This window comes from Hevea brasiliensis, chromosome 4, assembly GCF_030052815.1.
Source record: "Hevea brasiliensis isolate MT/VB/25A 57/8 chromosome 4, ASM3005281v1, whole genome shotgun sequence".
NCBI lineage: Eukaryota > Viridiplantae > Streptophyta > Magnoliopsida > Malpighiales > Euphorbiaceae > Hevea > Hevea brasiliensis.
This window is the reverse complement of record NC_079496.1, coordinates 3,583,797-3,611,524: the sequence shown is the minus strand read 5'-3', so window position 1 is coordinate 3,611,524 and position 27,728 is coordinate 3,583,797. Positions and strand designations below refer to the sequence as shown.

The 27,728-nt window shown below is 35.8% G+C and overlaps 2 protein-coding genes and 1 non-coding gene across 5 annotated transcripts; all 3 read right to left on the bottom strand.

Moving 5' to 3' along the window:
- Positions 1–500: 500 nt before the first annotated feature.
- On the bottom strand, positions 501–22,848 carry LOC110655221 (NEDD8-activating enzyme E1 catalytic subunit). The gene is given in 10 exon segments (XM_021811435.2): positions 501–1,018; positions 1,557–1,674; positions 1,786–1,907; positions 2,319–2,375; positions 2,464–2,526; positions 2,611–2,771; positions 2,774–2,842; positions 21,182–21,384; positions 22,003–22,166; positions 22,289–22,848. Coding segments are annotated over 10 exon segments (1,347 nt in total). The 5' UTR covers positions 22,391–22,848; the 3' UTR covers positions 501–730.
- On the bottom strand, positions 6,794–6,900 carry LOC131179752 (small nucleolar RNA R71). The gene has a single exon (XR_009148639.1). It is a non-coding gene; the product is annotated as a small nucleolar RNA R71 (small nucleolar RNA).
- On the bottom strand, positions 22,823–27,728 carry LOC110655220 (protein trichome birefringence-like 11). Of its 3 annotated transcripts, XM_058145066.1 has the most exons (5): positions 26,914–27,728; positions 26,507–26,795; positions 25,198–25,587; positions 24,138–24,296; positions 22,823–23,441 (listed from the first exon to the last, which is right to left on the bottom strand). In XM_058145066.1, the coding sequence occupies exons 2-5, from the start codon at positions 26,737–26,739 to the stop codon at positions 23,072–23,074; spliced, it is 1,152 nt and encodes a 383-aa protein (XP_058001049.1). In that variant the 5' UTR covers positions 26,740–26,795; positions 26,914–27,728; the 3' UTR covers positions 22,823–23,071. The 3 variants fall into 3 exon arrangements, with proteins under 3 accessions (XP_058001049.1, XP_021667126.2, XP_058001050.1); XM_021811434.2 differs by having other exon boundaries at positions 26,507–27,728; XM_058145067.1 differs by having other exon boundaries at positions 23,291–23,469; positions 24,139–24,296; positions 26,507–27,728.

Genomic DNA, 27,728 nt, shown 5'->3' with positions numbered 1-27,728 from the left:
GAACATTTAGTTCACTAAGCTACAAGTTTAGTGACGTCAATGGTACTGCCTATCGTCCCATTGTCGTCATCTTGTATGCCACCACCTCTTTTTGAAGAAAGCTATAAAATATTGAACCGACATTTACATATTAGTGACTAGGAAGCTAGCTCGAAGCAAGGAATTTTCCCACAGGTCAGACTCCAGACCAGAGCTAGACGAAAGCTTGTCTTCACCGACGATGCATCCACCCTTGCAGGCGGTAAACTTTTGACATAACTTCTATTTAGATGTCACAACTGTCAGCGAGACATGTTTTTATTACAAGGCCATTGTCTCGGGTTGTCCGATTGTCAACGTGTGAAACCTCAATTAGAAGTTCTTACATTGAAATTTTCACATGGTTATAGAAATTATATTCTACTATAAGTTATTTGTAAAATAACTTATACAGAAAGACAAACATATATACAAAGCAAGCATACCAGAGAGGGAACTGTATAATTACTCGAGAGGGAGGCTTCGCAATACGCATGGTCTAACTGTACATTAATATCTCTTTGCAAAAATAACAAAAGTAAAAATCTTTGTTAATAACGTTGCTCTCTTGTCTACAACTGTTTCTTTGATGAAACACATCCTGATAAATTGTGATAAAAATGCATTTTAGGTTGCTCACCAACTTCTGCCTTCAGTAAAGGAAATTTCTAAAAGAGTATCTTTCTGGAATTGAGAAGTGCTGCATGCAAAATTATGCCCCACCAGCCATGTCCATGCCTGTGACCGCCTCATTTCCCCTGAAAATAACTCGTAATTTTCTGAGACACGAGATTTTACTGCCGTTTTGGCAGGTCATACCTGTCACATGCACAATTTCTTTTGGCACTTTACCCATAAGTTCAAATAGTGGTAAACTTAGATTTGATCGAGTCATCTCTTCTAGAACTGGCGGTGCCTGCATGTACAAATTCTTCCCCCGGTGTGTGACGCTTGCTTTTGATAAGAACAGCTTATGATGCTCTTCAAGCATATCAATAAACTGTTTACACAGAATCACGGCAACCATCACAAAATTAGAAATTAATAAAGGTAAACAAAGGTGGATATTGTCAGATCAAGCACATAACATATTTTCTAGATAAATAAAAAAAGAAATAATTAATTGGCATTGAAACAAACAATAGACTAGCATTCATCTTTGCTAGCATACAAGAAAAAAATGTTAAAAAATTCAAAGGGCATAAAAGAAAATCCAAAGGAAGAAAAATGTGAAGGAAAATTATTTTCCTTCCTACTAAAGATTTGTGGATTTTCCATCCGAACTACCACTTTTAAATGCCAACTATAATGATTTTACAAGTTTATTGGCATTTCAAACCAAAGCACAAGCAAGGCCACAAAAACAGGTTTACATTGTGTTGGGTCAATATTTTCAGATTGCACCAGATCAAGTAGCATCATGAATCATCATGGGCAAGCAAGTTACAGAATTAAAATGAGTGGAAAAGTTATAATCATCTCCAACTGTCATTATTAGCCAATCAATGGAAAAATGGCCATAAGAACCAAAAAATAACCTTTTGTAATGTAACTGAAGTGTCTAGCTCGACAAGAACACCTGGACCGCAAACAAGACAGTCCTTGTCCTTCACAAATTCAGTTACTTTAACATGGAGACCTTCCACGCCATTATACCTATGCAAGATTCAAACCATTCAGTACACTTTGCCATTTGCTAGAGAAACAGATTAAGTTACATAAATTAATCACTCAATCAATCAATTAATCCAGGAGAAATGTACCCACGTAAGATAGTTGGATAGAGTTTTGCTGCATCCTGATGAAATCATCAAGGTTTCCAATGCACATGCAGCTGAAATTATTGCATTGGTGGAAGCAATAGCTGGTATGATGTTTTTCACAACACCCTGTAAAAGAGGGAGAAAGAATTTGTTCCAGCACAAGAAGGAAAAGGAAGAAAAGGGATATGGAAACAATTTGATGAAGCCAATAATAATTATATTTCAATCACGCATTTTATAGAACTTCCCTTCTTCAATCGGGCATTTTATAGAACTTCCCTTCTCTTTCTCTCTCTGACTCTCTGTGCCAGAAGTACCACAGGCACCATAAAAAAATGACTCGGGTGCCCCAGCAGTTCTCCAAGGATCACAGGTAAAAAAGAGGACTGCAGTAGCCCAGCTGATTGGTAAAGGGAATGTGTTCCAAGGATCAAATCAGAAAATTTAGAATAACAATAAGTCATTTTCCAACTCTTTTCAGTATGATCAGGCAGCTTTGCAGATCTGGAAAAATTAATTCCTAAAATCTAAATGTACCTGAGTAAGTGAATATGAAACTCCTTGAATGCCAAAAAGCTTAGCTCTCCTGACAGCCTAAGGGACAGGTAGAACATAAGTTGAAAGGACCAAATGAAATCAATATTAATTATTAAAAGAATCAGTTATAAGTCCACCATTTCACCTCAGTATAAACCCACTTCATATGTTCTGGGTCATCTGGATCAAAAGTCTTTCCCCTATGAACCTACAAATATAATGATCATAAAATAGGAACAATTAACTGGAAAACTCTCACTTCAGGAGTGGGAAAGGATGATTAATGTAGTACCTCATCCCATTTAATTAAGTGAGCACATTCAATACAATGAGCAGGAGTTCTAGGGTTTTCTGCAAGAGCGCACAGAGAAAACTTGACTTGAGGAGGGAAAAGCCAGATGGTACACTCAAAACATGGTGTGACTCCCGGCATAATAACTCTAGCATGGCCTTAAAACCTTCAGTCCCACCATCTACCATGGGTTTGATCGTTTCTTCCCGAGGGTTGTCATCAGAATCATATTCTAAAATTCCAAAAGCAATGGTTAAATAAAACACAAGCTCAAGAAGAATAAAAGAAGCTACTTAGAGAGGGAAAAGTCTTTGGTTCTTCAAAAGCATCAATATGTTATATACAGAAATTAGAAGTAAGATATTGCAGAAGACATCAAGGCAACCCAATAAATTTTAATTGTTCAAATAAACCTTCCAAAACAGGGACATGCAGACCCTTCCACGATCACTCACACATACACAGTTAACAAGAAAACTAGTGCAACAATATGCCACATCCAAAGCAGTCCATACTCCATACCCAAGACAACTGAATATTAAAGCAAATACAAAAGGAAGAGAAAACTAGTGATGCTATAGCACAAAGACAATGGAATTAAGCTTATCATCCAATTATTGAAATATTTTATACTTAAGTTTGATATATACTTTGGCATTATATACACGGAAGTAAGCATGCCTTAAGGTCCTAAATTCATATGATCTGTGTCATAAATAGGGCATTCATCATTTATAACATTGTGTTTCTGTAACACCCCTATTGGTATAGCCTAGTATATTTCATTGTTCCGGTGACCGGTGTCGGTCCGGACAATTAAGGAGATTAGAGCCACACTTAAGACAACTTGAGAAGCCATAAACACAAATAATTAGTAATGTTTAATTAGTTAACTATAAATAAGAAAAACAGAACATAAGAGGTTAAACGAGCCGAGAGTCACAGCGATGAGTGACCTCCTCGGGAACGACTGCGAAGTCGTTTTAAACTCAAATTTCGAACCGTAAAAAGTGACGCTGCGGTCCTTAGGACCCTTATGAACACAGTGGAAAAGAGAAAATCACGAAAAAGAACTGTTAAGCCAGTCAAATAATTAGGTCAGGGAGCCGGAAGAAATATTGGATTATTTGCAAACCGGGATGAACCGGCGAGGGGCAATTTGGTCAATTGACCCCGAGAGCTGACTCCTGACCTAACTGTCCAATAAAATCGGAGAAAAAAAATTTCGGAATCGAGAATTAAATTAAAGAACTAATAGAAAAAAAAAAAAAGAAAAAAGAGATGAAAATGAAAAAGTCAAAAGTTATGACATTATGCATGATGCCATAACTAAATTAATAAATTGAATTATTTAATTGGGATTTTTTTTTTGTGGTCTTCCATAAATTAAATTAGATAAAGGAAAAGAAAAAAAAAAAGAAACAAAAAGGTCTTCTTCTTCCCTTGGTTGCCGCCCACCTTCTCCCTCTCATCTCCATGAAATTTTCTTCCTTAAGCTTACAATTAAGCTTGATTCTCTCCACTTAATCAACATAACTCCCTTAAATACCTCACTAGAACTTGTGATCTCAACTTGAGAAGAGGATTTCAAGAAGAAAGAGGAGTTAAAGATAGTGATTTGAAGCTTTAAGTGAGGTTAGCATATCAAACTCCTTATTTTTCCATTTACATGCATAACTAGTGGTTAAAATGAGCTTAGAACTTGATTTAAATGAAATAAAAATGGGGGAAGAACCAAACTGAATTTTTGGGCAGCTTGAGAGGAATATGATTTGCATGAATATGATACATTTGAATGAGTTTAGAAACCTTCCTTAGTTGAATGATTAGTATTAATACCATTAAGTGTGATTAATTGCAACAAAGTAGTGAAATTGATGAGTTAGTGTTTTGAATGCTAGGGTGGTGTTACACTCATTTCATATAGGCATTTTAGGGTAGTTTTGCATCCATTTTGCCCTTATATTTTAGTATATTTTATGTTTTTAGCTTTATTTTAGTTTATTTGTTAATTTTAGATACTTTATATTTGATTTTTGTAATTTTGTTGTTTTTGATAGGATTTTGTGGCAAATCGAGGATCAATGAGTGCATTAGGAAGTGATTTGAAGAAATTTGGGATTCTTTAAGCATGGAGGAAAGTTGAAGAAATCAAGCCTTGAAAGAGCAAACCAGCCGAAATTTGCTTGAGACCTTGCTTAAGGTCATGCTTAGGGTAAAGCGGCAGTGCTTAAGGTGCAGCACAAGTCAAGCATGAGCAGAAAAGTCCATTTTACTATAAGTCTGCCGAGATTTGCTGAAGGTCTGCTTAACCTTAAGCAGACAGTGCGACCAGAGGCTAAATTTGCTAAGAAGCTGCTTAGGGTTAAGCCGAACCCTAAGCAGAATGCCCAGAACGTGAATAGTGCTGCTGACTTGGATAATTTTACACCTCATTTTCTATCCACTCCTTGTCTTTTATTTACTTTTAGGGTAACTTTTAGGGACCATATAAATTCATCATTTCCTTATTTTTGCCACAAGAGGAAGAGGGAGAAAAACAAAAAAGGAAAGAAAATTTAATAGAAAGGGAGAGGAGGCGCCATTTTCTCTTGGAGGAGGAGCTGCTGCACGAGTTTTTGAGCTCAGAAACCAGAGACCTTGGTTCTTCCACCTGGGTTTTCCTATTTCAGTCCTTTTATCATGTTTTTCTTTATTCTTCCATCTATATTTCTTGTAAATACCATCATGAGTGAGTAATTTCTTTAGATTTCAGAGTTGGGAAATATGTTTTAGATTAATTTGTGGATTTGGATTGGGTATTTCCTTATTTTATATGAATATGAGTTTTGATTCCTTCCTTGTGTGCTTGATTTACTTGCCTAATGTTGGTACCCATTGGGTATTGTGTTAATCTTTGATTGAAGGACCGAAAGGTGAAGGTCATTGATAGTTAATCAAGGATTGGAACTTAAAATCACCTAGATTTAGAAATAAACTAGGACTTTAAGAGGAATTAATTATTGGTTACAAAACTTAATGGGTTTTAAAGTAATCAAATACATACGAAAGTAGGTTTGGTTATTTTAGAATACACTTTGATTTGCTTGAAAAAGATATCAAAGGAATTTAGAATCAATTTCCTTCAAACTCTATTTTTCCCTAAAAATTGGAATGCCCAAGACAAATCCCAATTAATTTATGCATAAACCCCCAACTCTGGAATCACTTTTACCATAATTAGACTTTCGTTTAAATTACCCATTGTTAATTTTAGTTTAATTGCGAGCTAGAATTAGAATTTATTTGTTTGCTCTTTACCCATTTCAATTAGATTAATCAATTTACCTTGCTCATTTACATTTACCATTTATTCATTAATCATTAGCCCAAATAATCGCTTCATTCATAGTTTAGTAATCAAACAGCAAATCCTCGTGGGAACGATACTTGATTCATCACTTTATTACTTGAGACGACCCGTATACTTGCGGATAAGTCACAACAAGTTTTTGGCGCCGTTGCCGGGGATTTGATTTTTGCTTGATATTGAACGATTGTTTGTTTGGTTAATTTGGGCATTTTATTTTATTTCTTTTTACAATTTTACTTTGAGAATTTGTTTATTTTTGTTTTTCAGGTGCTATATTTTATGAGAAGGACAAAAAGTGAAGAAATCAATTTATTCTTTGACCCAGAAATAGAGAAGACAGCAAAGGCTTTAAGAGCAGAATCTAAAAGGAGAAAAGCTGAAATTAAAGCTCAACAACAACAAGAAAGAGCACAAGAGCAAGAGCAATTACAAGAAGAAATGGCTGACAACAACAACAACAATAACAACCGCTCTGTGAAGGATCATGCCTATCCTAACATTGGAGATTTCATGCCAAGTATCACAAGACCAAGGGTAGAAGCTAATAATTTTGAACTGAAACCTGCACTTTGTCAAATGGTACAACAAGCACAATTTGGAGGAAATCCAAGTGAAAGTCCACATGTGCATCTGGCACACTTTCTTGAGATCAGTGATATGTTGAAGATAAATGGAGTTTCTGATGATGCAATTCGACTCAGATTATTTCCTTTTTCTCTGAAGGACCGAGCTAGAGAGTGGTTACATTCTTTGCCACCGGGTTCTATCACAACATGGGATGAACTTTCTCAAGCATTTTTGGCTCAATATTTTCCACCAAGCAAGACAGCTAAGCTGAGGAATGAGCTGACTTCTTTTAAACCTAGAGATGATGAGAGCTTGTATGAAGCATGGGAGAGGTACAAGGATTTGCAAAGGAGATGTCCACATCATGGGATTCCTAAGTGGATGCTTGTTCAACACTTTTATAATGGAGTTTCACCAGCTATTAGGAGTACAATTGATGCATCTTCTGGAGGTGACCTTATGGAGAAATCTGAAGATGAAGCTTTTTCTGCTCTTGATAAAATTGCTTATAACAACTACCAATGGAGTTGTGAGAGGAATGAGATCAAGAAACCAGCTGGTATGTTCGAGCTTGATGCCATGAATATGATTAATGCTAAGTTTGATGCTTTGACAAAGAAGATGGACAAGTTAAGTATGAAAGTAGATTCTTCAGCCGGAGGTTCTGGTAATACACTAGAAATTGGAGCTGCAAATGTCAATTGTGCAGCAGATTTTTCTGCACTTAATCAAGATTTTTCAAGTGAGCAAGTGGATTATGTGGGGAACTACAATCAAAGACCAGGTGGTAACCCATTTTCTGCAACTTATGATCCAGCATGGAGAAACCACCCAAATTTCTCTTGGGGAGGTAGACAAGGGCAAAATCAGAATTTTCAGCAACCTTCTGGATATCAACAAAATCAGAATTTTCAGCAGAATAGAGGTCCTCCTCCTGGAATTTCTAAACCTCAAAATGTACCTGCTCCACCTCTACCACAACAAGCACAACTAGACAAGACAGCTAGATTGGAATCTATGATTGAAACTCTACTTGTGAGCCATCAAAGTCAACAAGAAATGATTTCTCAATTAGCATCTAAAGTGGATCAAATGGCAACACACAACAAGATATTAGAGAATCAAATAGCTCAACAAGCTAGCTCTTCAAGTAACAAAGCATTTGGGAAGCTTCCTAGCCAACCAGAAAATTCAAGGGAGCATTGCAAGGCTATTACATTGAGAAGTGGAAAAATATTGGAGAATGGGGATAAAAATATTGAAGAGAAAGTTGAAGAAAAGAAAAGCAGAGAAGGAGATGAACAAACTGAAGTTGAAGTTAGAATTGAAGCTGAGAAAGAAAATTCAGTGGAAGAAAAAGGAAGTAAGGAGAGGGAGAGCAAAGAAGAGGAGCCTAAATATGTTGCACCTAAAGCCTACATGCCACCTTTACCATTCCCACAAAGGTTTCAGAAAGCAAAATTGGATAAACAATTTGGGAAGTTTTTGGAGGTATTGAAGTCTTTGCATGTGACTATTCCTTTCACTGATGCCTTAGCACAAATGCCTTCATATGCCAAATTTTTGAAGGAGATTTTATCTAACAAGAAGAAATTGGAGGAATTTGAGACTGTAGCTCTCACGGAAGAAAGCAGTGCCATTTTGCAAAATAAGCTTCCACCCAAACTGAAAGATCCTGGGAGTTTCTCCATACCATGTCACATTGGGGATATCAGTATAGATAAGGCTTTATGCGACCTTGGAGCCAGTGTTAGTCTGATGCCATTGTCTATCTATGAGAAAGTGAAGATTGGAGAAATGAAGCCTACTACCATATCACTACAGTTAGCAGATAGGTCTATTAAATTTCCAATTGGAGTAGTTGAGAATGTTCCTCTGAAAGTTGGGAAATTTTTCATACCAGTGGACTTTGTGGTATTGGAGATGGAGGAGGATGTACACATTCCTATTATTCTTGGTAGACCTTTCCTTGCTACTGCTGGAGCTGTGATTGATGTAAAAAATGGGAGGCTTACATTAGAAGTTGGGGAAGAGAAAGTTGAATTTAATTTGTTTCAAGCAATGAAAAAGAAAGATGATTCAAACTCATGCTTGAGAGTTGATGTGATAGATGAAGAGGTTAGAGAAGTGCTTAAAAAGCAACATCCTAAAGATCCCTTAGAAGCTTGTTTGGTTCATAACATCAAAAAAGGGGATGAGATTGAGGAAGCTGCAGAATATGCTACAATTTTGGAAGGAAATCCACCATTGCCTATGGCTGATATTGAAAAGATTGGGAACTTGAAGCGAGAAACGACTTCATCATCAAAGTTTGAAAAAGGTGAAGCACCTAAGGTAGAGTTGAAACCTCTTCCAACAAATCTCAGGTATGCTTTTCTAGGGCAATATTCTACATATCCTGTGATTGTTAGTGCTAAATTGACTGATTGTGAGGTTGAAAAATTATTGAGAGTTCTTAGGAAGCATAGAAGGATAATTGGTTATACCATTGATGATATTAAAGGAATACATCCTTCTGTGTGCATGCATAGAATTTTGTTGGAAAATGACCATAAAGCCTCTCGAGAATCACAAAGGAGATTGAATCCAAACATGAAAGAGGTTGTGAAAAAGGAGATCTTGAAATTGCTTGATGCAGGTATCATTTACCCTGTTTCTGACAGCAATTGGGTAAGTCCAGTTCATGTTGTACCTAAGAAAGGGGGCATCACAGTAGTTAAAAATGAAAATGATGAACTAATACCTACAAGAACTGTAACTGGATGGAGAATGTGTATAGATTATAGGAAATTGAATAAGGCAACTAGAAAGGACCATTTTCCATTACCATTTATAGATCAAATGCTTGAGAGACTAGCTCATCATTCTTATTTTTGCTACTTGGATGGCTATTCAGGGTTCTTTCAGATCCCTATTCACCCAGATGATCAGGATAAAACTACCTTCACATGTCCTTATGGTACCTTTGCATATCGAAGGATGCCATTTGGACTATGTAATGCCCCTGCTACATTTCAACGATGTATGATGTCCATATTTTCTGACATGATTGAGGGTATTATGGAAGTGTTCATGGATGATTTTTCTGTGTATGGTAAATCTTTTGATGAATGCTTATCTAACTTGTCTAAGGTTTTGCAGAGATGTGAAGAGTTCAATTTAGTTTTGAATTGGGAAAAGTGCCATTTTATGGTACAAGAAGGAATTGTTTTGGGCCATCTTGTGTCAAGCAGGTATTGAGGTGGATAAATCAAAGGTAGAAGTTATTGAGAAAATGCCACCCCCAACATCTGTGAAGGGAGTGAGGAGTTTCTTGGGGCATGCTGGATTTTATAGGAGATTCATCAAGGATTTCTCTAAGATTTCTAAACCTCTTACCAATTTATTGAGTAAAGATGTGGAATTTAATTTTGATACTAATTGTATGAATGCTTTTTGCAGGATAAAGGAAGCTTTGATATCTGCTCCTATTATGCAGCCACCCGATTGGTCAATACCTTTTGAGTTAATGTGCGATGCTAGTGATTATGCCATTGGGGCTGTTTTGGGACAAAGGAAAGATAAGAAGGTGTATGCAATATACTATGCAAGTAGGACCTTAGATGATGCTCAAATAAATTACTCTACTACAGAGAAAGAGTTTTTGGCAGTAGTATTTGCAGTAGACAAATTCAGGTCCTATCTTGTGGGGTCTAAGGTAATAGTGTACACAGATCATGCAGCTATCAAGTATCTCCTTCAGAAAAAAGAGGCTAAACCTAGATTGATAAGGTGGGTGTTACTCCTTCAAGAGTTTGACTTGGAAATTAAAGACAAGAAAGGAGTAGAAAATGTGGTAGCGGATCATCTGTCTAGATTAAGGCAAGAACAAGGAGACAATCTGGGAAAAGAGCCCCCAATAGATGATTATTTTCCTGATGAGCAATTGTTAGCAATCATGAATGCAAAAACCCCTTGGTATGCAGATTTTGTGAACTATCTAGTGTGTGGAATCCTTCCACCTGATTTAACATGGCAGCAAAAGAAGAAATTTCTTTTTGATGTGAAGGATTATGATTGGGAGGAACCATTTTTGTTCAAGAAATGTGGAGATGGGCTGATTAGAAGATGTTTAGCTGATGAGGAGATAGGGAATGTTATCAAAGATTGCCATTCTTCACTTTATGGGGGTCATATGAGTGTGACAAAGACTGCAGAAAAAGTTCTTCAAGCAGGGTTCTTTTGGCCACACATGTTTAAGGATGTGAGGAAGTTTATAAATGCATGTGATAGGTGTCAAAGGATGGGTAATATCTCAAAGAGAGATGAAATGCCCCTCCAAAATATATTGGAAGTGGAACTATTTGATGTGTGGGGCATTGATTTCATGGGACCCTTTCCATCATCCTTGGGACACAAATACATTTTAGTTGGAGTAGATTATGTGAGCAAATGGGTTGAAGCTATACCATCTCCAACTAATGATGTAAGAGTGGTGATTAAATTCCTTAAAAAGTTCATTTTTACAAGATTTGGAACTCCACGTGCCATTATAAGTGATGGAGGTTCTCATTTTTGCAACCATCAATTTGAAAGATTATTGCAAAAATATGGTGTGAAGCATAAGGTTGCAACACCCTACCATCCACAAACTAGTGGTCAAGTGGAGATTTCCAATAGAGAGCTGAAAAGAATTCTTGAGAAAACAGTGAATTGTTCGAGGAAAGATTGGTCACTAAAGTTAGATGATGCTCTTTGGGCCTATAGAACAGCCTTTAAAACCCCTATCGGAACTACCCCATTTAGATTGGTTTATGGAAAGGCTTGTCATTTACCTTTGGAGTTGGAGCATAGAGCATATTGGGCCATAAGGACACTGAACTTTGACTTAAAAACTGCAGGAAAAAAAAGAATGCTGCAACTAAATGAACTTGAGGAGCTTAGATTGGATGCTTATGAAAATGCCAAGCTTTACAAGGAAAGAACTAAGAGATGGCATGATAAGCATATTAGGAGGAAAGAATTTCAAGAAGGTGATGTTGTTCTTCTATACAACTCTAGGTTAAGGTTATTTCCAGGAAAATTGAAGTCAAGATGGTCAGGGCCCTACACTGTTATAAAAGTATACCCCTATGGAGCTGTTGAGATAAGCAATGAGACCTCAGGGACTTTCAAAGTTAATGGGCAGAGATTAAAACATTATATTATTGGAGAACCCACGCAAAAGTTTGTAGAGGTTTCATGGCTTGGTTCTCCAGTCAGGGATACTTAGGAGAATTGGAGTGGAAGGTCAAGCTTAAGACCTTAAACAAGCGCTTCTTGGGAGGCAACCCAAGCGTATCCTTTTATAGTTCATTAATTTTCCATTTCATTTTCATTTTAGTTTTCACCCTCATTAAACTCAAAAGTGACATTTGCTTATCTTTTGTAGGTCATTCATGAAGATTGGGCAAGTTTACACTTGTTGCAAAAACAAAGAATTAAAGGGAAGCAAGTATAAGCAACATTCTGCACTTTATGCAGTACCTGTGAACAGTAACACCTTTAAACTTGTGCTAAATTGCTCAAATTGCAGTCTACTTGATAGCATATGTTTGATTTTGTGTTTTGTGTAAATTCTGTGAAATGCAACTTGAATGAGGATCAATTTTGATATTTAGGACTGATGAGGACTTTATTGAAGTGCAAAAATAATGTTTGTTAAGTTTCACCTTTTAGTGTATATATAATTTTGTAGTCTGATAGGAATTTGCATGCTTTTGTTTAGAATTGCTGCTAATTTTTTGCAATCTGCAGATTTTTGCTACTGTTCATGCTACTGTTCATGCTGCTAAAAAGGTCAATTTCTACATTTTTTCTGCAATTCTTGGTTGATTGGAACTTGTCTGAAATGCTGCTGAAAATATGCTTTTGGTGTAAGTTTAGAAAGGAGACCATTTCATTTAAATGTGCAAAAAGGATAGTCACAATGGATGCTTAAAATGAACAATGATTGCAAAAAGCTAAATGAACATGTGCTATGCTTACTAAGTTTATGAGAGAGATGAACTTAAATCCATCAATTTTATGGTGTTTGTGTGTATTTGGTAATTGCTGAGGGTTACAATAGCATTCCATAGCTTTTGGACTGATTTTGGTAAGCAAAACCACAATTTTGCCCAAAACCTGCCGAAACTTGCTGATGACATTGCTTGTCAAGCAAAGTCTTAAGCAACTTCTGCTGAACCTTATGCCTAACCCTAAGCATGGCCCAAAATACCACATGTCTACCCCACATTTTAAAAGGCCCAGCATTTCCGCCAATTTTCCAAAAACCTCGCCAACACTCCCGATAAACCTCGTCGACTTCCTTCCTCACGCCATTTTTTCCGGCAATTTTTACAGGAAGCCGAAAGGTTTCCTCCTTTTCATTAAAATGGTAAGAACCAAAATGTGGTCCTCTCACAAACCTAAACTCACTGGACTTCGACATTCTGTCAAATCTAAAATGGGTACTCCATCCTCATTACCCATAAACCCTAACCCCAGCACCAGCGGTCCAAACACCAGTAACCCAGTCTCCCTTACATTCTCCAGCACCTGCGTCATCTGCAGATACTATAGAGGAGGTAATTTCTCCATTACCCTGGGCTTTTAGGGATATGGATATGAAAAAGGCCTATGAGAAATTGCTTTCTAAAACTATTTTGGCAAACAAGTATATGGATGAGCAGATTTTGAAAGAATTAGGCATTTATGACTCTGTATTTGCCTATTTGGATGTTATTAGCTGGATTGATTTTGCTAAAATTAGGGAACCAGTGTACAAGGATCTAACCCTCGAATTTTTGAGTTCCCTAAAGTTGAGTTTCAAACCAACAGTGCCTGAACATAAAGATATGATATATTTTCGATGTGCTGGAATTGATAGGGAGTTAGACATAGGTGCTTTGAATGCCATTTTTGGTTTTCAGGATTCGGGGTATAAAAACATTGAGTGGCAGCAAACTGTTTATGACCCTGTTCAATTCTGGAAAGATATTGCACCATTTGGAGGTTATTATAGACAGAGGACTGCAAAAGCCTCTAGGATAGTTGACCATGTATTGAAATACCTCCATAGGTTCATTACTTACACTGTTTTAGGAAGGGGACACAGTAACAGTATTGTGGGTGCTGGGGATTTGTTTCTATTGTGGTGCATGAAGGAGAGAAAACAAGTAAGTACAGCCCATTTCATAGCTACTCATTGGCACCAAATTGTCACCAAGCATACTAAAGGTAGTATTGTTTTTGGGGGGTATATAACTGCCATAGCAAAATCATTTAGCTTTGATGCTAGTCTATATAAATTGCTGCCAGTTTCTGGGGAATCATACATAGACAGCACCATGTTGCTGCATATGGATGTTTGTGAGAAAATAGGCCACACATATGCTCTGTTACAGCAGCACCCTGATACCCCAGCTACTGAAAACCCCACCACTTTTGCAACTGCTGAACCACAACCAACCTCTACCCCACACTTCTCAGCAGACATGTTATCCATCTTAAAATCCTTGGAATCCAGGATAACAAATTTCACTGTCCAACCATCTGCTCCCTCACCTGATACCACAGAAATTCTTGCTTCCTTGAAAAACTTAGAAATCAAAATTGAAGCCATGGGTCAAGAGCAGGTTAACCAAAAGAAGAAGCTAGAAAAGAAACTTAAAAAGAGATTTTTATCTCTTAAAAAGAAACAGAAGCAACATCAACTTCAAATGCTGGAGCTTTACAACAAACTGGCCCAATCCTACAACAATTTATATCATTGGGGCCAAGCCATGTTTCAAGAAATGAAAGACTTAACAGAAAACTTGGAAACTGCTTCTGAAGCTTCGGATCACAATGAACCAACTGCAGAACCTGAAGCAGACCCTGATGCAGCAACAAAGGCTTGATAGCAGAACTTGATCAGTAGCAGCAGTTTTAATTTTTGTTTTTAAGTTTATTTTGTAATCTGTTTATTTTAGCTTTCAAACTTTGGTAATGGTTGTAATACTTTGGTACTTAGTTTTTATTATTATCTCTGCACTTCTTTCCTTTAGTTTACTTTATTTTATTTTATCTTCTGATATGGACATAAACACTCTGTGAATGTTTCTTAGTTTAATTTTTGATTTAACTGTTCCATTTTATTTCTTTACACTTTTTCATTTTCTTGACCATTATTTTTGCACTTTATCTTTTCTTCAATCCTAATTTTGTTGACATTGATGAGTTGCACAATTTTCTTTGAGCCGCAACTGTTCCACATCAGTTGGAGGTAACAGCTTACCTTTTACAATTTATGCTTATGGTATGTTGCCAATGCTTATGCTTTCGCTTTACCCTACGCAACAGGTTAAGCAACATCTTAAGCAGTGTAAATTCATACATTTGGGATACCTTTTCACATTTTTCTCTCTAAAGCTTCATTGTTAATATCATTTTGAGCTAATTTTGAATTCTTGAGCTTATACTGATTTAATCCCCAATTGTATATATTACATTAATTAATTAGTTTACACAATTTTGCCCATCTTTGTATTCATTTTAAACATTGAGGACAATGTTTCATTTGAGTTTGGGGGTGAGGGCAAAATTTTTGCAAAATTTTTAAAATTTTCTTTTATTCATTTATTGCATTTCATTCATTCATATATAGATAATCCATACACTTATACATAAACCACACACATGTCGATACCCATACACGTACATTTGCACATAGTTTTCATATAGATTACACTTAGTTTTAATTTGATTTGTGCATTCATTTTAGGATCATGCATATCATAAAAAATAATTTTTTTTACCTTGTCCTTAGAGGATTGAGAATTGCTTTGAAGAGCAATTAAGCTTACTTTTAGAAGGGTTTGATGGATTGAAAGTTCTAGATAGGTGCAAAGTTACTAGATTCTTGCTTTAGTTTATATCTTCTTAGCCAAGGGCCACCCAATCAATTGCATTGACTTTGAGTGCCTAGAGAAAACTCTAAGGTGAGAAGTAGCTAATTGATGTCTCACCAATCCTAGAACAATCTTCCTAAACCTTTCAAGGCGAAATCATAGCATACACTTGAAAAAGATATGATCTAGGCATTCTTTGAATTTTAAATCCATATTTTAGCCTTAGCCAACCTCACTTAAAAATTTCCCTTTGGAACCAATTTGAGCCTACATTTATCCCTCTTATTCCTTTAGAACCCACATTAATGCCTAGCCATAACCCAAACACTTACCTACCCTCCATGAGAATAATTCTTTGAGTGATAGATACACTTAAAAAAATATATAAAAAAAAAAAAAAAAAAAATAACAATTAGTTGGGAGAAGTGGCTAAAGTAAAAAGGCTAGCAAATTCAATTATGGTATGTAAAGTAATTCACCACTCAAGTATACAAAGAAATGAGTTTGGGGGTGAATTGAAAGGGACAATTGTAATTCAAAGTCAATGTTATTTATGTAGTCCCTCTAAAAGCTTCAAAATTATATGCTAGTATTGGTGAATAGTTGTAAAGTTCCTTCTCCAAATTGATTCAAAAAAAAAAAAAAAAAAAAAATTTGTGTGTCTTGATCTTTTAATAATTTGATTATTCTCATATTTTGTTACCCTTATCCCTTTCTTGTTAGCCACATTATCACCCCCTTAGCCCCATTACAACTGTTGAAAGTCCTTTTGATCTTTTGATGGTGTTTTGCTACATTAGTGGAGATTGGAATAGGAGAATTGCCTATGGGATTGTGATATCATTAATCCATTCATTTACTTCCATCATTATTTGAGACACTTTAGCTTATGGATTACCCTATAGTCTATTTAGGCATGATTATTCTTTGTGATTGATTGGTTTGGGTTTAATGATATGGATAATTGACCCAAGGCTAAGCGGTGATAACTTTGGTAAGGATTGAATTCTTTGCATCTTGAAAGTGGGTATATGGTTTGTTGGTGGCCAAAGGTAAGCTTGAGAGTTTGGATAAGTAATTTTCATAAATTTAAGGTAAGGTACCCCAAATTGTTTTAATTGTTTTAATTTGCTTGAGGACAAGCAAAGGTTTAAGTTTGGGGGAATTTGTTACACTCATTTCATATAGGCATTTTAGGGTAGTTTTGCATCCATTTTACCCTTATATTTTAGTATATTTTATGTTTTTAGCTTTATTTTAGTTTATTTGCTAATTTTAGATACTTTATATTTGATTTTTGTAATTTTGTTGTTTTTGATAGGATTTTGTGGCAAATCGAGGATCAATGAGTGCATTAGGAAGTGATTTGAAGAAATTTGGGATTCTTTAAGCATGGAGGAAAGTTGAAGAAATCAAGCCTTGAAAGAGCAAACCAGTAAAATTTGCTTGAGACCTTGCTTAAGGTCATGCTTAGGTAAAGCGGCGCTTAAGGTGCAGACAAGTCAAGCATGAGCAGAAAAGTCCATTTTACTATAAGTCCGCCGAGATTTATGAAGGTCCGCAACCTTAAGCAGACAGTGCGACCAGAGGCTAAATTTGCTAAGAAGCTGCTTAGGGTTAAGCCGAACCCTAAGCAGAATGCCCAGAACGTGAATAGTGATGCTGACTTGGATAATTTTACACCTCATTTTCTATCCACTCCTTGTCTTTTATTTACTTTTAGGATAACTTTTAGGGACCATATAAATTCATCATTTCCTTATTTTTGCCATAAGAGGAAGAGGGAGAAAAACAAAAAAAATGAAAGAAAATTTAATAGAAAGGGAGAGGAGGCGCCATTTTCTCTTGGAGGAGGAGCTGCTGCACGAGTTTTTGAGCTCAGAAACCAGAGACCTTGGTTCTTCCACCTGGGTTTTCCTATTTCAGTCCTTTTATCATGTTTTTCTTTATTCTTCCATCTATATTTCTTGTAAATACCATCATGAGTGAGTAATTTCTTTAGATTTCAGAGTTGGGAAATATGTTTTAGATTAATTTGTGGATTTGGATTGGGTATTTCCTTATTTTATATGAATATGAGTTTTGATTCCTTCCTTGTGTGCTTGATTTACTTGCCTAATGTTGGTACCCATTGGGTATTGTGTTAATCTTTGATTGAAGGACCGAAAGGTGAAGGTCATTGATAGTTAATCAAGGATTGGAACTTAAAATCACCTAGATTTAGAAATAAACTAGGACTTTAAGAGGAATTAATTATTGGTTACAAAACTTAATGGGTTTTAAAGTAATCAAATACATACGAAAGTAGGTTTGGTTATTTTAGAATACACTTTGATTTGCTTGAAAAAGATATCAAAGGAATTTAGAATCAATTTCCTTCAAACTCTATTTTTCCCTAAAAATTGGAATGCCCAAGACAAATCCCAATTAATTTATGCATAAAACCCCAACTCTGGAATCACTTTTACCATAATTAGACTTTCGTTTAAATTACCCATTGTTAATTTTAGTTTAATTGCGAGCTAGAATTAGAATTTATTTGTTTGCTCTTTACCCATTTCAATTAGATTAATCAATTTACCTTGCTCATTTACATTTACCATTTATTCATTAATCATTAGCCCAAATAATCGCTTCATTCATAGTTTAGTAATCAAACAGCAAATCCTCGTGGGAACGATACTTGATTCATCACTTTATTACTTGAGACGACCCGTATACTTGCGGATAAGTCACAACAGGTGGTGAACCAAATTTTGGAAAAATGCATAAATGGCATGTTGGACCTATTGTGAAGTGAAATAATGGTCAATTATGACCAAATAACTTGTGTGGGAATGATAGGAAACTAAGTTAAATTCGGAGGTAAATGGTCATGCTGCTGGCAGCATGACCAAACCCACTTTGAAGGACCAAAACTCAAATTTTACAAGTCCAATTGATATGCCACCAATTGTAAATGAAAATAGACATAAAATAGCACAATTTTCATTAAGGAACCATGGCAAAAAACTGACTAAAACTTGGTGAAACAATTGACCAAAGTGAAATGAGAGCAGGCTGCCACTGCACCAAACTGACCAAATGAACAGTGTTCATTTGGTCATAACTCGAGTTAGGAGGGTCAAAATGACCTGAAATTTTACCAGCAATTAGATAAGACATAGATCTAAAACTGTCATGAAGAACACCACCCCAAATTATGCCATTAACCCATTCAAATTATTGAGCAAAGTTAAGTTACCAAACCTGCAACTCTGCAGAAATTTCATTGAGCAGCAATGTTTGAAGGGTTATAACTCTCTCTACAAAACTCGGATTTAGGCGATTCTTGAACCGATGGAAACATAAGACATAGTAGAACATTTCATATGAAGAAAGTTAGACCAAATTATGAACTTAACTTGATCAAATTACTGACCAAAGTTGGATCAAAATCTGCCAGAACCCAAAATACCAGTATGAACAGTGCACGTGAACAGTAAACTTATTTTGGCCATAACTTGAGCTACAAAACTCCGATTGAGGTGATCCAAAAATGAGAATACACTTAAGACAATAAGGAACATTTTCTATGAAGGAAGTTTTGTCAAATTCCAACAGTAGATCGACCAATGGAACAGTGCAACTTTGAAGCACTAAAACCGAAAATTGGCAATTTTGCCAAAATGACCTAAGCTTTGAAAAAGTGACCAAAACCAACAAGTTTGGTGACCAAAATGTGGTATGTGGGTGAAGTTGGAGTTCCCATACCTATTAATCCTTAAAAAGTCAACAATTTGACTTGAATAGTGTAGTGAATAGTAACCTGAAACACAAAAATTTTGAGACCGTCGAATTTAACACAATAGAGCTAGTTAAAGTAAAGTTAAATTTATTTTTGGACTTATGTTAAGTTATGGTACTGAAACACTATGAAATTGTGTGTTTCAGCTGAAAAAGACTTGGAAGCTCGGAGAGACTGAGTCAAGGCCTAAAGGCGACTCCAATCAGGTTTATGCACAATAAATTTATGTAATTATTTTCCAATTGAAAATTTGAGTTGCTATACTTTATGAAATCGCTGTGTTATTTATGAATTGTGTTGCCACTTTGTGACTACAAAAATGACTTTGAAAATTGTTTGAGATCTCTAATAAATTATTGAAAATAATTGTTTTAAATTGATTTTGGATTCACACTGAGCATGACAGTATCACATTTCCTCCTCCATTTATGGGGTTGAGATCGTTTATTTTCCTCCCTCTCTGGCTTACCAGTTGAGGTTGTAGATCGGATGAGTACTCATTAGCTAGCTAGCCACCTCCCTCATTTACTTTGATTAATAGGGTTGAGATTGCTTTGTCGTGGTGTACAACATGGCATTGATCGGAAATTTTGTGTCATGACTTAAGTTGTGTATGACTTTGGCAACACTGTGTTATGAAATTATTTGACTAAACTGTGTTTAATAGATTATTTGACAAAATGGTGTTATTAGGAACTTTGATAATTGTTGAAATGTGTTTGAGAAACATTTGAATTGTGTTTGGCAATGAATGATTTAATTATTACATTTTAAATTTTTATTGTACACCACTGAGTATTTTTATACTCAGCGATGGCTTATTTTGCTGTCGCAGATAAGAGCAAGGAAAAAGCAGCAGAGTGAGCTGCTACTGAGTTGAAGATCACATCAAGCTTTTGTACGGGTATTATTTTATACCCTTGTAGATAATTTTGATGTAAATATGGAAATATTATATGTATCAATGTAGTTGAGCAGTTGTAAATAAATTGTAATAATATTATTTTGGGTTGCTTCTGTAAATTTAATATTTGTAAATATGAATTTTCTGCTTTATGCCTTGTTAATGAAGTACTAAAAATTTTGTGATGACCAAATTTGATTAAATTGTGAAAATTGCTTTGAAGTGATTTGAATTGGGTTGATTTGAGTTTTATTGGAGATTGGGAGTTGTGGAAAACTTTTGGAAGTGCTTTTTACAGGTCTTTGAAGAACTGGTTTCTCAAAATACAGAGGGAACTCTATCAAAATTTTTATAAAATTTGCGGTAAAATTTAAAATGGACAAAATTTTTACTAGTATTTAAACTTGAATAAATGGTTTTTAATTCCCACTAAAATGCTCACCACTTCCAAAATGTAAGAAAATTGTTTTAAAATCCCTTGTAGAGTACTTAATGAGTTATCGGTAGGTGAAGTTCGGTAGTTCATTAAATATTCTACAGGATCATGTTATGCCTTACGGAGGGGTAAGGTGTAACAGTTTCGAGGTTCAAGGTTCAGAAAATGAAATGCTCAATGCCATAGAGCTTAGAACAAATGTCAGGTTTTATGAGAAGGTAAAAAGTTTTCCTGCAAAATCTCTCTTTCACAGTTATACATACTCCACAAGGTATAAATAATTTACCATAATAGACTGTCTCTCTGATGACTGATCTCATGTCTACATGCCAAGTGGTCTTTATTCAAGTTGGAATTGGTATCATATACTTCTCAATAGGGTTTATATAGTTGTTGCTGCAGTTCCCATTCATATACTTAGCATTCCTAAATTATTTTTAAAATATAGTCCAAGAATACAAAAATAGTGGGTGCATTAGCAGCATTGACATTATGTAAAAGAAAAGTAAGATATAAAATTGCTTCACAAAATGATACTAAAAACAAGAGGTACAAACTTAAGTTGGCACCAAAACATGTGGGGGAAAGTCAACAGAAAATATTTAATTTATCTAGTAAGGTTAAAAATACATACCAAGAAAACTACAAGCTACAGCATTTATATAGCTCCGAGCCTCAATGGAATCAAGACCAAGCACAATAATATTAAAATCATTGTAAAAATCAATTTCTTTGTCTTCAATACGGCAAAAATGTGGCACAATATTCACATCACTAACTCTTTCCATAACACGCTTGGCTGTGACTTCAGCCTTTGGCTTACCAACATCTTCAAGCCTGCAATAAGCAGGCTAGAATTTAAGAGATTTTCTAATAGAATTAAATACCAAAGCAACTGATTAATGGAACATCTACATGCCTGAGCAGTAAGCAGCACTTATCAGATTTTCTAGGATGCAATAGCGAACACTATATGATGAGAAAAAACCAAAATGAACGCGTTCAAATGCTAATTATTTCAGGTATAACCATTTGCAGGCATGACAAGGAAAAAACAACACATATATACGCCGTTCTGCCTTGTGAAAATTGACCTTTCATCTAGCCAAATCAACTATATAACATTCACAAATACTTGAAGGACAATTGTCCAGCAAACTCAATCTTTTCATCTTTGCAAGAAGTTCTTGAAATGCAATCAAAGGTATGAAAATTTACTTCATCTATTACCCAGTTTAAAGTTCTTTCAAAAATTCCAAGTTCAAAATGAGAGACAAACAACCTATTGCACAACCCTCCATATAAACTACAACTGACGATGCTATCCACTAGTTGACATCTATCATATTCTAATTTCCATATGGCGATTAACAATAAAGCAAGAGATACCAAACTAAAAAGGCATACTAGAATAGAGAATAACAATTATAGAGGTTAAGTTTAGAAATCAAAAACCTGAAGAGGAACTGACGATTGAGATTAGAAACCTCGATGCGGTCCATGTCGATGACCTCCAAATTCTTAAAACCCGATAGGGCCAAGTCCTTTAGCAGCTCGCAGCCCAATCCACCGGCTCCCACTACCAATATTCGAACATACTCTTGAAGCCCATCCCTCAACTGCAAACAAAAGAAATAGCAATATAAATCAAAACCCAAAAACCTAAAATTAAATTAGAAGAAGATTGAACGCGATGTGTCTGCTAAATTGTCACCAAGAAAAAAAAGTAAAGGGGGCTTACTTGCGTTCCAGGTTCAAAGGTAGGGGCGACGAGATTGCCGGGCCTGAGAAGAAGCTTGTCCAGGTCTCTTGACCGGCTCGGCTGCACCGTCGAGTGTGCCATTGTCCAGCTCTCTCCCTTTCTCCTGCTCCTGTTTTGATATTAAGCTCAAAGACCAAAAGCTTAAAACCCAAAATTGGTGTACCACTCGCTTGCATTTTACGCTTTCGCGGGTTAAGGTTTAATAAATTTAATTATTTTAATCAGTTAATTTATTTTTTGATCTTTTTACGGATCTTATTTATTATTATTATTATTATTATTATTGATTTTAAATTCGAATTTTAATCAAAATTTAACGAAAATGGTGAGAGGCTAGTAGGATAAGTGAGGTCAAGGAGAATGCATGATCCTGCCAAGTCAAATTGAAATCTATTGGCAAACAAAGAATTGTTAATTACATTTTCCTCCATGAAATTACACGACTAGATTGTAGTCACAAAAACTCTTTTCTTGAATATATCTCCACCGTTCACTAATTTTATTTCCAAGACCTTCTGCATATCTGTTACTCACTTCAATTGCCTCCTTTGATCAATAGTCTTTATCCAATGCAAAAATCCAGTCAAACTCATAAGTTTAATCTCTCTATAATCATCAAAAATCCAATAAATAAAATTTACAGTGCAAGTTTCTTTTTCTTTTTCCTTTTTTTTTTTTTTTTCTGTCATCCCCAGGAAAATTGTAATCATTTCTAGGCATCCAACTCCTGCCTTTAGAATTGGAGTATAAATAAGAGCTTTCCTAACGAAAACTGTGTGCTCTGTATGAGGATAAGTTATGTGTCTTCTTAGTTTTGCGCTTTAGTAGCAGTGCGTAAAGGAGCTCATTCCATGAGTCAGGGACACCAGGCAGGCACCAATGGCTGCAGTCTTGTAGACGCAATGGCGCAGGTTTGGAAGGCTGATAGTATACAGATGAATGCCCATCTTTTCTTTGTGCAGACATCCTGGTTATATTCAATATATTAAATTTCAATGCCCGGTTTGAATTAGCTGATAGCACATCAGCTACTACTTTGTATTGGGCCCATGTTTCAGGTGGTACTAATGATGACCCAAGCTCTGGCAATGTCTCCAAGTGACAGTTTCCCCCTGTTCTCCAGTCTCCACCTCTGTGATGAGGAAGTTATTAGGTATTCCCGATTGAAAGCATAAATAATACATGAACAAAACTGACAATAATTACACATTTGCATGTCGTCTAAACAAAGAATTTTGGGAAATAATTAATAGATTAAAAAGTTTATTTATCACCTTCCCTCTTTATCCCAAAGTATGGGAAAAAAGATGTGTCAATCATCAAACTGAAACAACACATCTTGTTCATGAAACTTTCCTGCATTAATGGCCTCTGGAAATGCATAAATGAACAGCCTTCCCCTTGCATTGCAAAGAAACTGATAAATGAACTTAAGCTCTCAGGTTCTAGTTAAGACAAAAATCACTTTGACAAGGTTGTGCATTTGAAGAGTTCAAATATCAGATCTTAGAACTAAGAATTTGGAAGTCTCAGCAAGTCTATATGAACACTGACACTGCTCAAGAACTCAAACAAGTTTGAAACAAAATTCATCCCTAAATGAAATACTGCAGCGTTCTTGACAACTTAGGCTTAGCTCGATGTCAAGGACAAACAGATGTTCCCTGGGCCATTGAGGGCAACCCTTCCCAAATAGCCCAAAGTTTCAAGATCAAACAACTTTTAGTTTAGATGCATAGCCTCAAAAATTAAGAACAGAAAAAGGAAAGAAAAAGATACCATATAACATCAACAAAGTTGGTGCGAAAAGAATAGTGTAGTAACATACCTGAAATGTACAGGGGCAAACGTACGAAAGAAAACTTGGGTCTTGCTTGTGTTCACTTTATTCTGTATCCACTGCAACACAGTCTCAATTGACCTATGATATGCTTGTTCAACCCTCATTTCCAATTTCACCTCTCTCCCTTCTTGAAAGTAAGTACCTCTGAGAAATAAATTGAAAATTAAGACCAGAAAATTGAAAAAATTCAAAATTAACACAAATTACTTGAAAGCATGAGTTATTCTGCAATTTTTTACTGAACAATTAGCCTTATCCTTCAAGCCACTTATTTTCCTTGTGTATTCAAAAGATTAAGACCAAAAGGTCACATCACTATTCACTGATTAAACACAGATACAAGCAAATCTTATCACAATATGAATTAAAATGACATTATGGTCCATTTTTGTTCAATTATCATTTGAAAAGAGCATGAGCTAGCCACTAACAACAAATGAAGGCATTCAAGTACCATTTCCTTCACTCAAAGCTAAATGTTGATGGGCCACACACCACTATATTGAAGACAGTAAATCATACTAGCCATTGGAACAACAATGAAAATAACTAAGATGGTAACTATTATGAAATAAATAATCCTTTACAAACACCATGAATCAAAAGCGAAGATGGTGGACTGTCACAGCCATGTATCCTATCCTTCAAATTGTTATTTATAATTTCATAGTAGAAGCACCACCCACCAAGTTGATCTTGGTTGATCCAAATTTATTAAATTTTACTAATGTATCTATCATGACAGAGAAGCTTTCCATTCTAAGATTCCTCATAGCATAGGAGGCAGTTGATCATGCTATTCATCTCTAGCCACAATAAAATTCATCAAACATCGGTTTTAACTTTCTTTTAAACATGAACATCTTGATCAATCAAGTGATGGTATCTAATTCAACTTCAACATTTCATATGGTATTTACCTGTCTCTAAGTAGTTTCCTTCAATGAAATTTTGTAATATGCAAAACTAGATATGTAAGGCCCATACCGCATGAATGAATATCAAAGGATGCACACAAATCTACAAAAACAGAGGATCAATTTACCCTCTTAAGGTTTTCTCGTAATTCCACCAATGCCCCATGTTGAGGACCAGCATGTCAGCATCTCTCCACTTGCCAGAATTCCAATCCATTTGATCCAATTTGAGGGTTAATCTAACATTCTTTGGAACCCCAGCAGGAGGCCGGCTCTGCAATACAAGAAATGGAGCCCGATAGTATTCCATAGTGCAATTATAATCCCGAAACTTGAATACCAAAAATCCTTTATGCTTGGTAATTGGACTGCCATTCACTTCATATATTGAGTCCTTATTAGAAACTGCAGAAGATAACATGCAGAGGAGGGACTCCCATTGATTTCTTCCAATGGAATCTCCAGCAAACACTAGCCGTTTGTTGCGCAGACTCTCCAACATCATTTTAGCATCAAATCTGTTTGCACAGGTTGGGGAAAATGAGGTTTTCTTACTACTTTGAAATTGTACTCATATAATTCATACCAAAAAAAGCTAATCTCAATCACAGATCAATACACCAATAACACTGATGTGAATAATAAGTCCACGTGAAACAAATCCAACATCATGGAATCAAACAGCCACTGATGATACATGCAAAATTAGAAGTTTCAGGTAAAGTTTCCCTTTTTTTTTTTAAGTTTCTTAATTAAATGGGCAACTAATATTAAGAGATAAAAAAAAAAAAAAAAAAAGCAGCAGCTAATAGGCACATAGAATTACAGAAATAAAGTCGGTTTTCTTCTCTTTTAAAGGCCTTCTTTTTCAGTATGTAAAAGCTCACGGGTTTGTTTGAGAGACTTATTACTTCAAGTAGAGAACAAAATTTTCAGCAAATCAGGGAAAAGAGCACTGAAAGTCATCTTCCATCCGTTACCAGCACAAACTAAATGGAAATTTCTAAGTTGCTAAAAAAATAAATAAAATAAGAATTAAAAAGAGGTTGTCGTGGTCATGCAAGGAATAAATTACTAAAACTTGACAATTACTCTTCTAAGGACAGAGAGAAAAAGTTAAAAGCCATAAAAAAGATTCTGAAATTGAATTAAAAAAAAATAAAAAGGAGAAGTATTTGCTTTTTTTGTCGAAGAAGAAGTATCTGTTTGGTTGCTTAGAAATGTAGAACACGTATGCGAAACAGAAATTTCAGGCCTTACTGAAACGCTAGACTAACATATTCACTAGGCCTTCTTGAATATGAATTCCTTTTCCCTAGTTCCTCAGGTTCAATAACTATGAACTTAAAAAAAAAAAATCTTTAATTTCTGTCTTCTTTTTCCCGTACTTTCCTAGCAACAAACAGCCTCAATAATGAGTAGGAAATGAACAAACACCTGGGCAAGTTGCAGTTCTTGGGTTGCCATCTCCACTTGGTGTAGAACAAATCAGGCCTGCCATTTTCAGTGCACCTAAACCCCTCATCCAAAAAGCTACAATCTTTAGAGTGATACAATGGATAAGTCTCATCCCACAACCATTCCCCATCAAATACATCACACCCATCACCATCCTCTCCCAAAAACTCAACTCTTCTATTGGGACTTGACCCATTAACATGCAGCCACATAAACCTTTCTGATTTACCTGGAACTATATACCCCTTATTAATTACAGACCTGAAATCTAAGTAAAAGAAGCAACAAATCACACAAACTGTAACAAAAAAGAACCCCAAAATCCCTACAGATGGTTCAAAAAGTCTCAAACGCTTGAATTTCTTAAAAATTTCTGAGAATTGCACCTTTTCATGGTCTTGCTGATATGGGCTGTTAGACATTTGAACCAAAAAGAGAAGATTTTGGAATCTGGGCGTGGCTTATGCGGCGTTGGTGATCAAGCCCAGATGGAGAAATAAAAAGAGAGTATGGTAAAAAGAGGAGTGCCGTGTGCACGGAAAACACTGGACCATGGTTGTATGCTATAGTACTGTTGACGGGCTTCTTTGCTTGATAGGTCAGTTATGTAATGGAAAAAAGACAGAGAGAGAGAGAGAGAGAGAGTAATGGGTGCCAACGAAGCAAAGGAGGCATTTATGGCAGAATTATAAAAACACTCTCTTTCCGTTACTGCTACTGCGAGTTTATCTCCCTGGAGAGATAGAGAGAGAGAGAGAGGTGCACTATCTTATAGACTTCTAGTACGAATAGTGCACTTGCAGGGATGCTACTGAGATAAAGGATAAAGTCTGAAACTACTAAGCTCAATAAAAATATGAGAAATGCTGTATCATACTCATACAATCATTTATATCACTTATATAAAAACAATTTTAATTAAATTATGAGCCAAAAAAAATCTTATCATTCAATTCCATCGTTTCTTCGCCTGTCGAATGGTAACATCCTTAGATTTTGCAACGCTTGTAATTAGTGACTCACAGTAACAGACTCGGTTACAATCACCCAGCAAGATGTCACCTAACAGCACCCGTCACGGCTAGAGATGCTATTTTCTTATAGGCAGACGCGGGTGGATTGAGACAACGAGGCAGCGCTGTGGGTTTGAGTTCACGCGTGAAAAGCAATGAGTAGGAAATTTAAAAGTGGCCCCTGCACC

What these genes read in the sequence shown, in the direction of transcription:
- LOC110655220 (XM_021811434.2), bottom strand. Translation starts at nt 26,949, where the DNA reads ATGTCTAACAGCCCATATCAGCAAGACCATGAAAAGGTGCAATTCTCA. An exon ending in TACGAGAAAACCTTAAGAGG is followed by an intron (nt 24,297 to 25,197) that starts GTAAATTGATCC and finishes TTTATTTCTCAG; the next exon opens with AGGTACTTACTTTCAAGAAG. An exon ending in TTTGCCCCTGTACATTTCAG is followed by an intron (nt 23,442 to 24,137) that starts GTATGTTACTAC and finishes TCCTCATCACAG; the next exon opens with AGGTGGAGACTGGAGAACAG.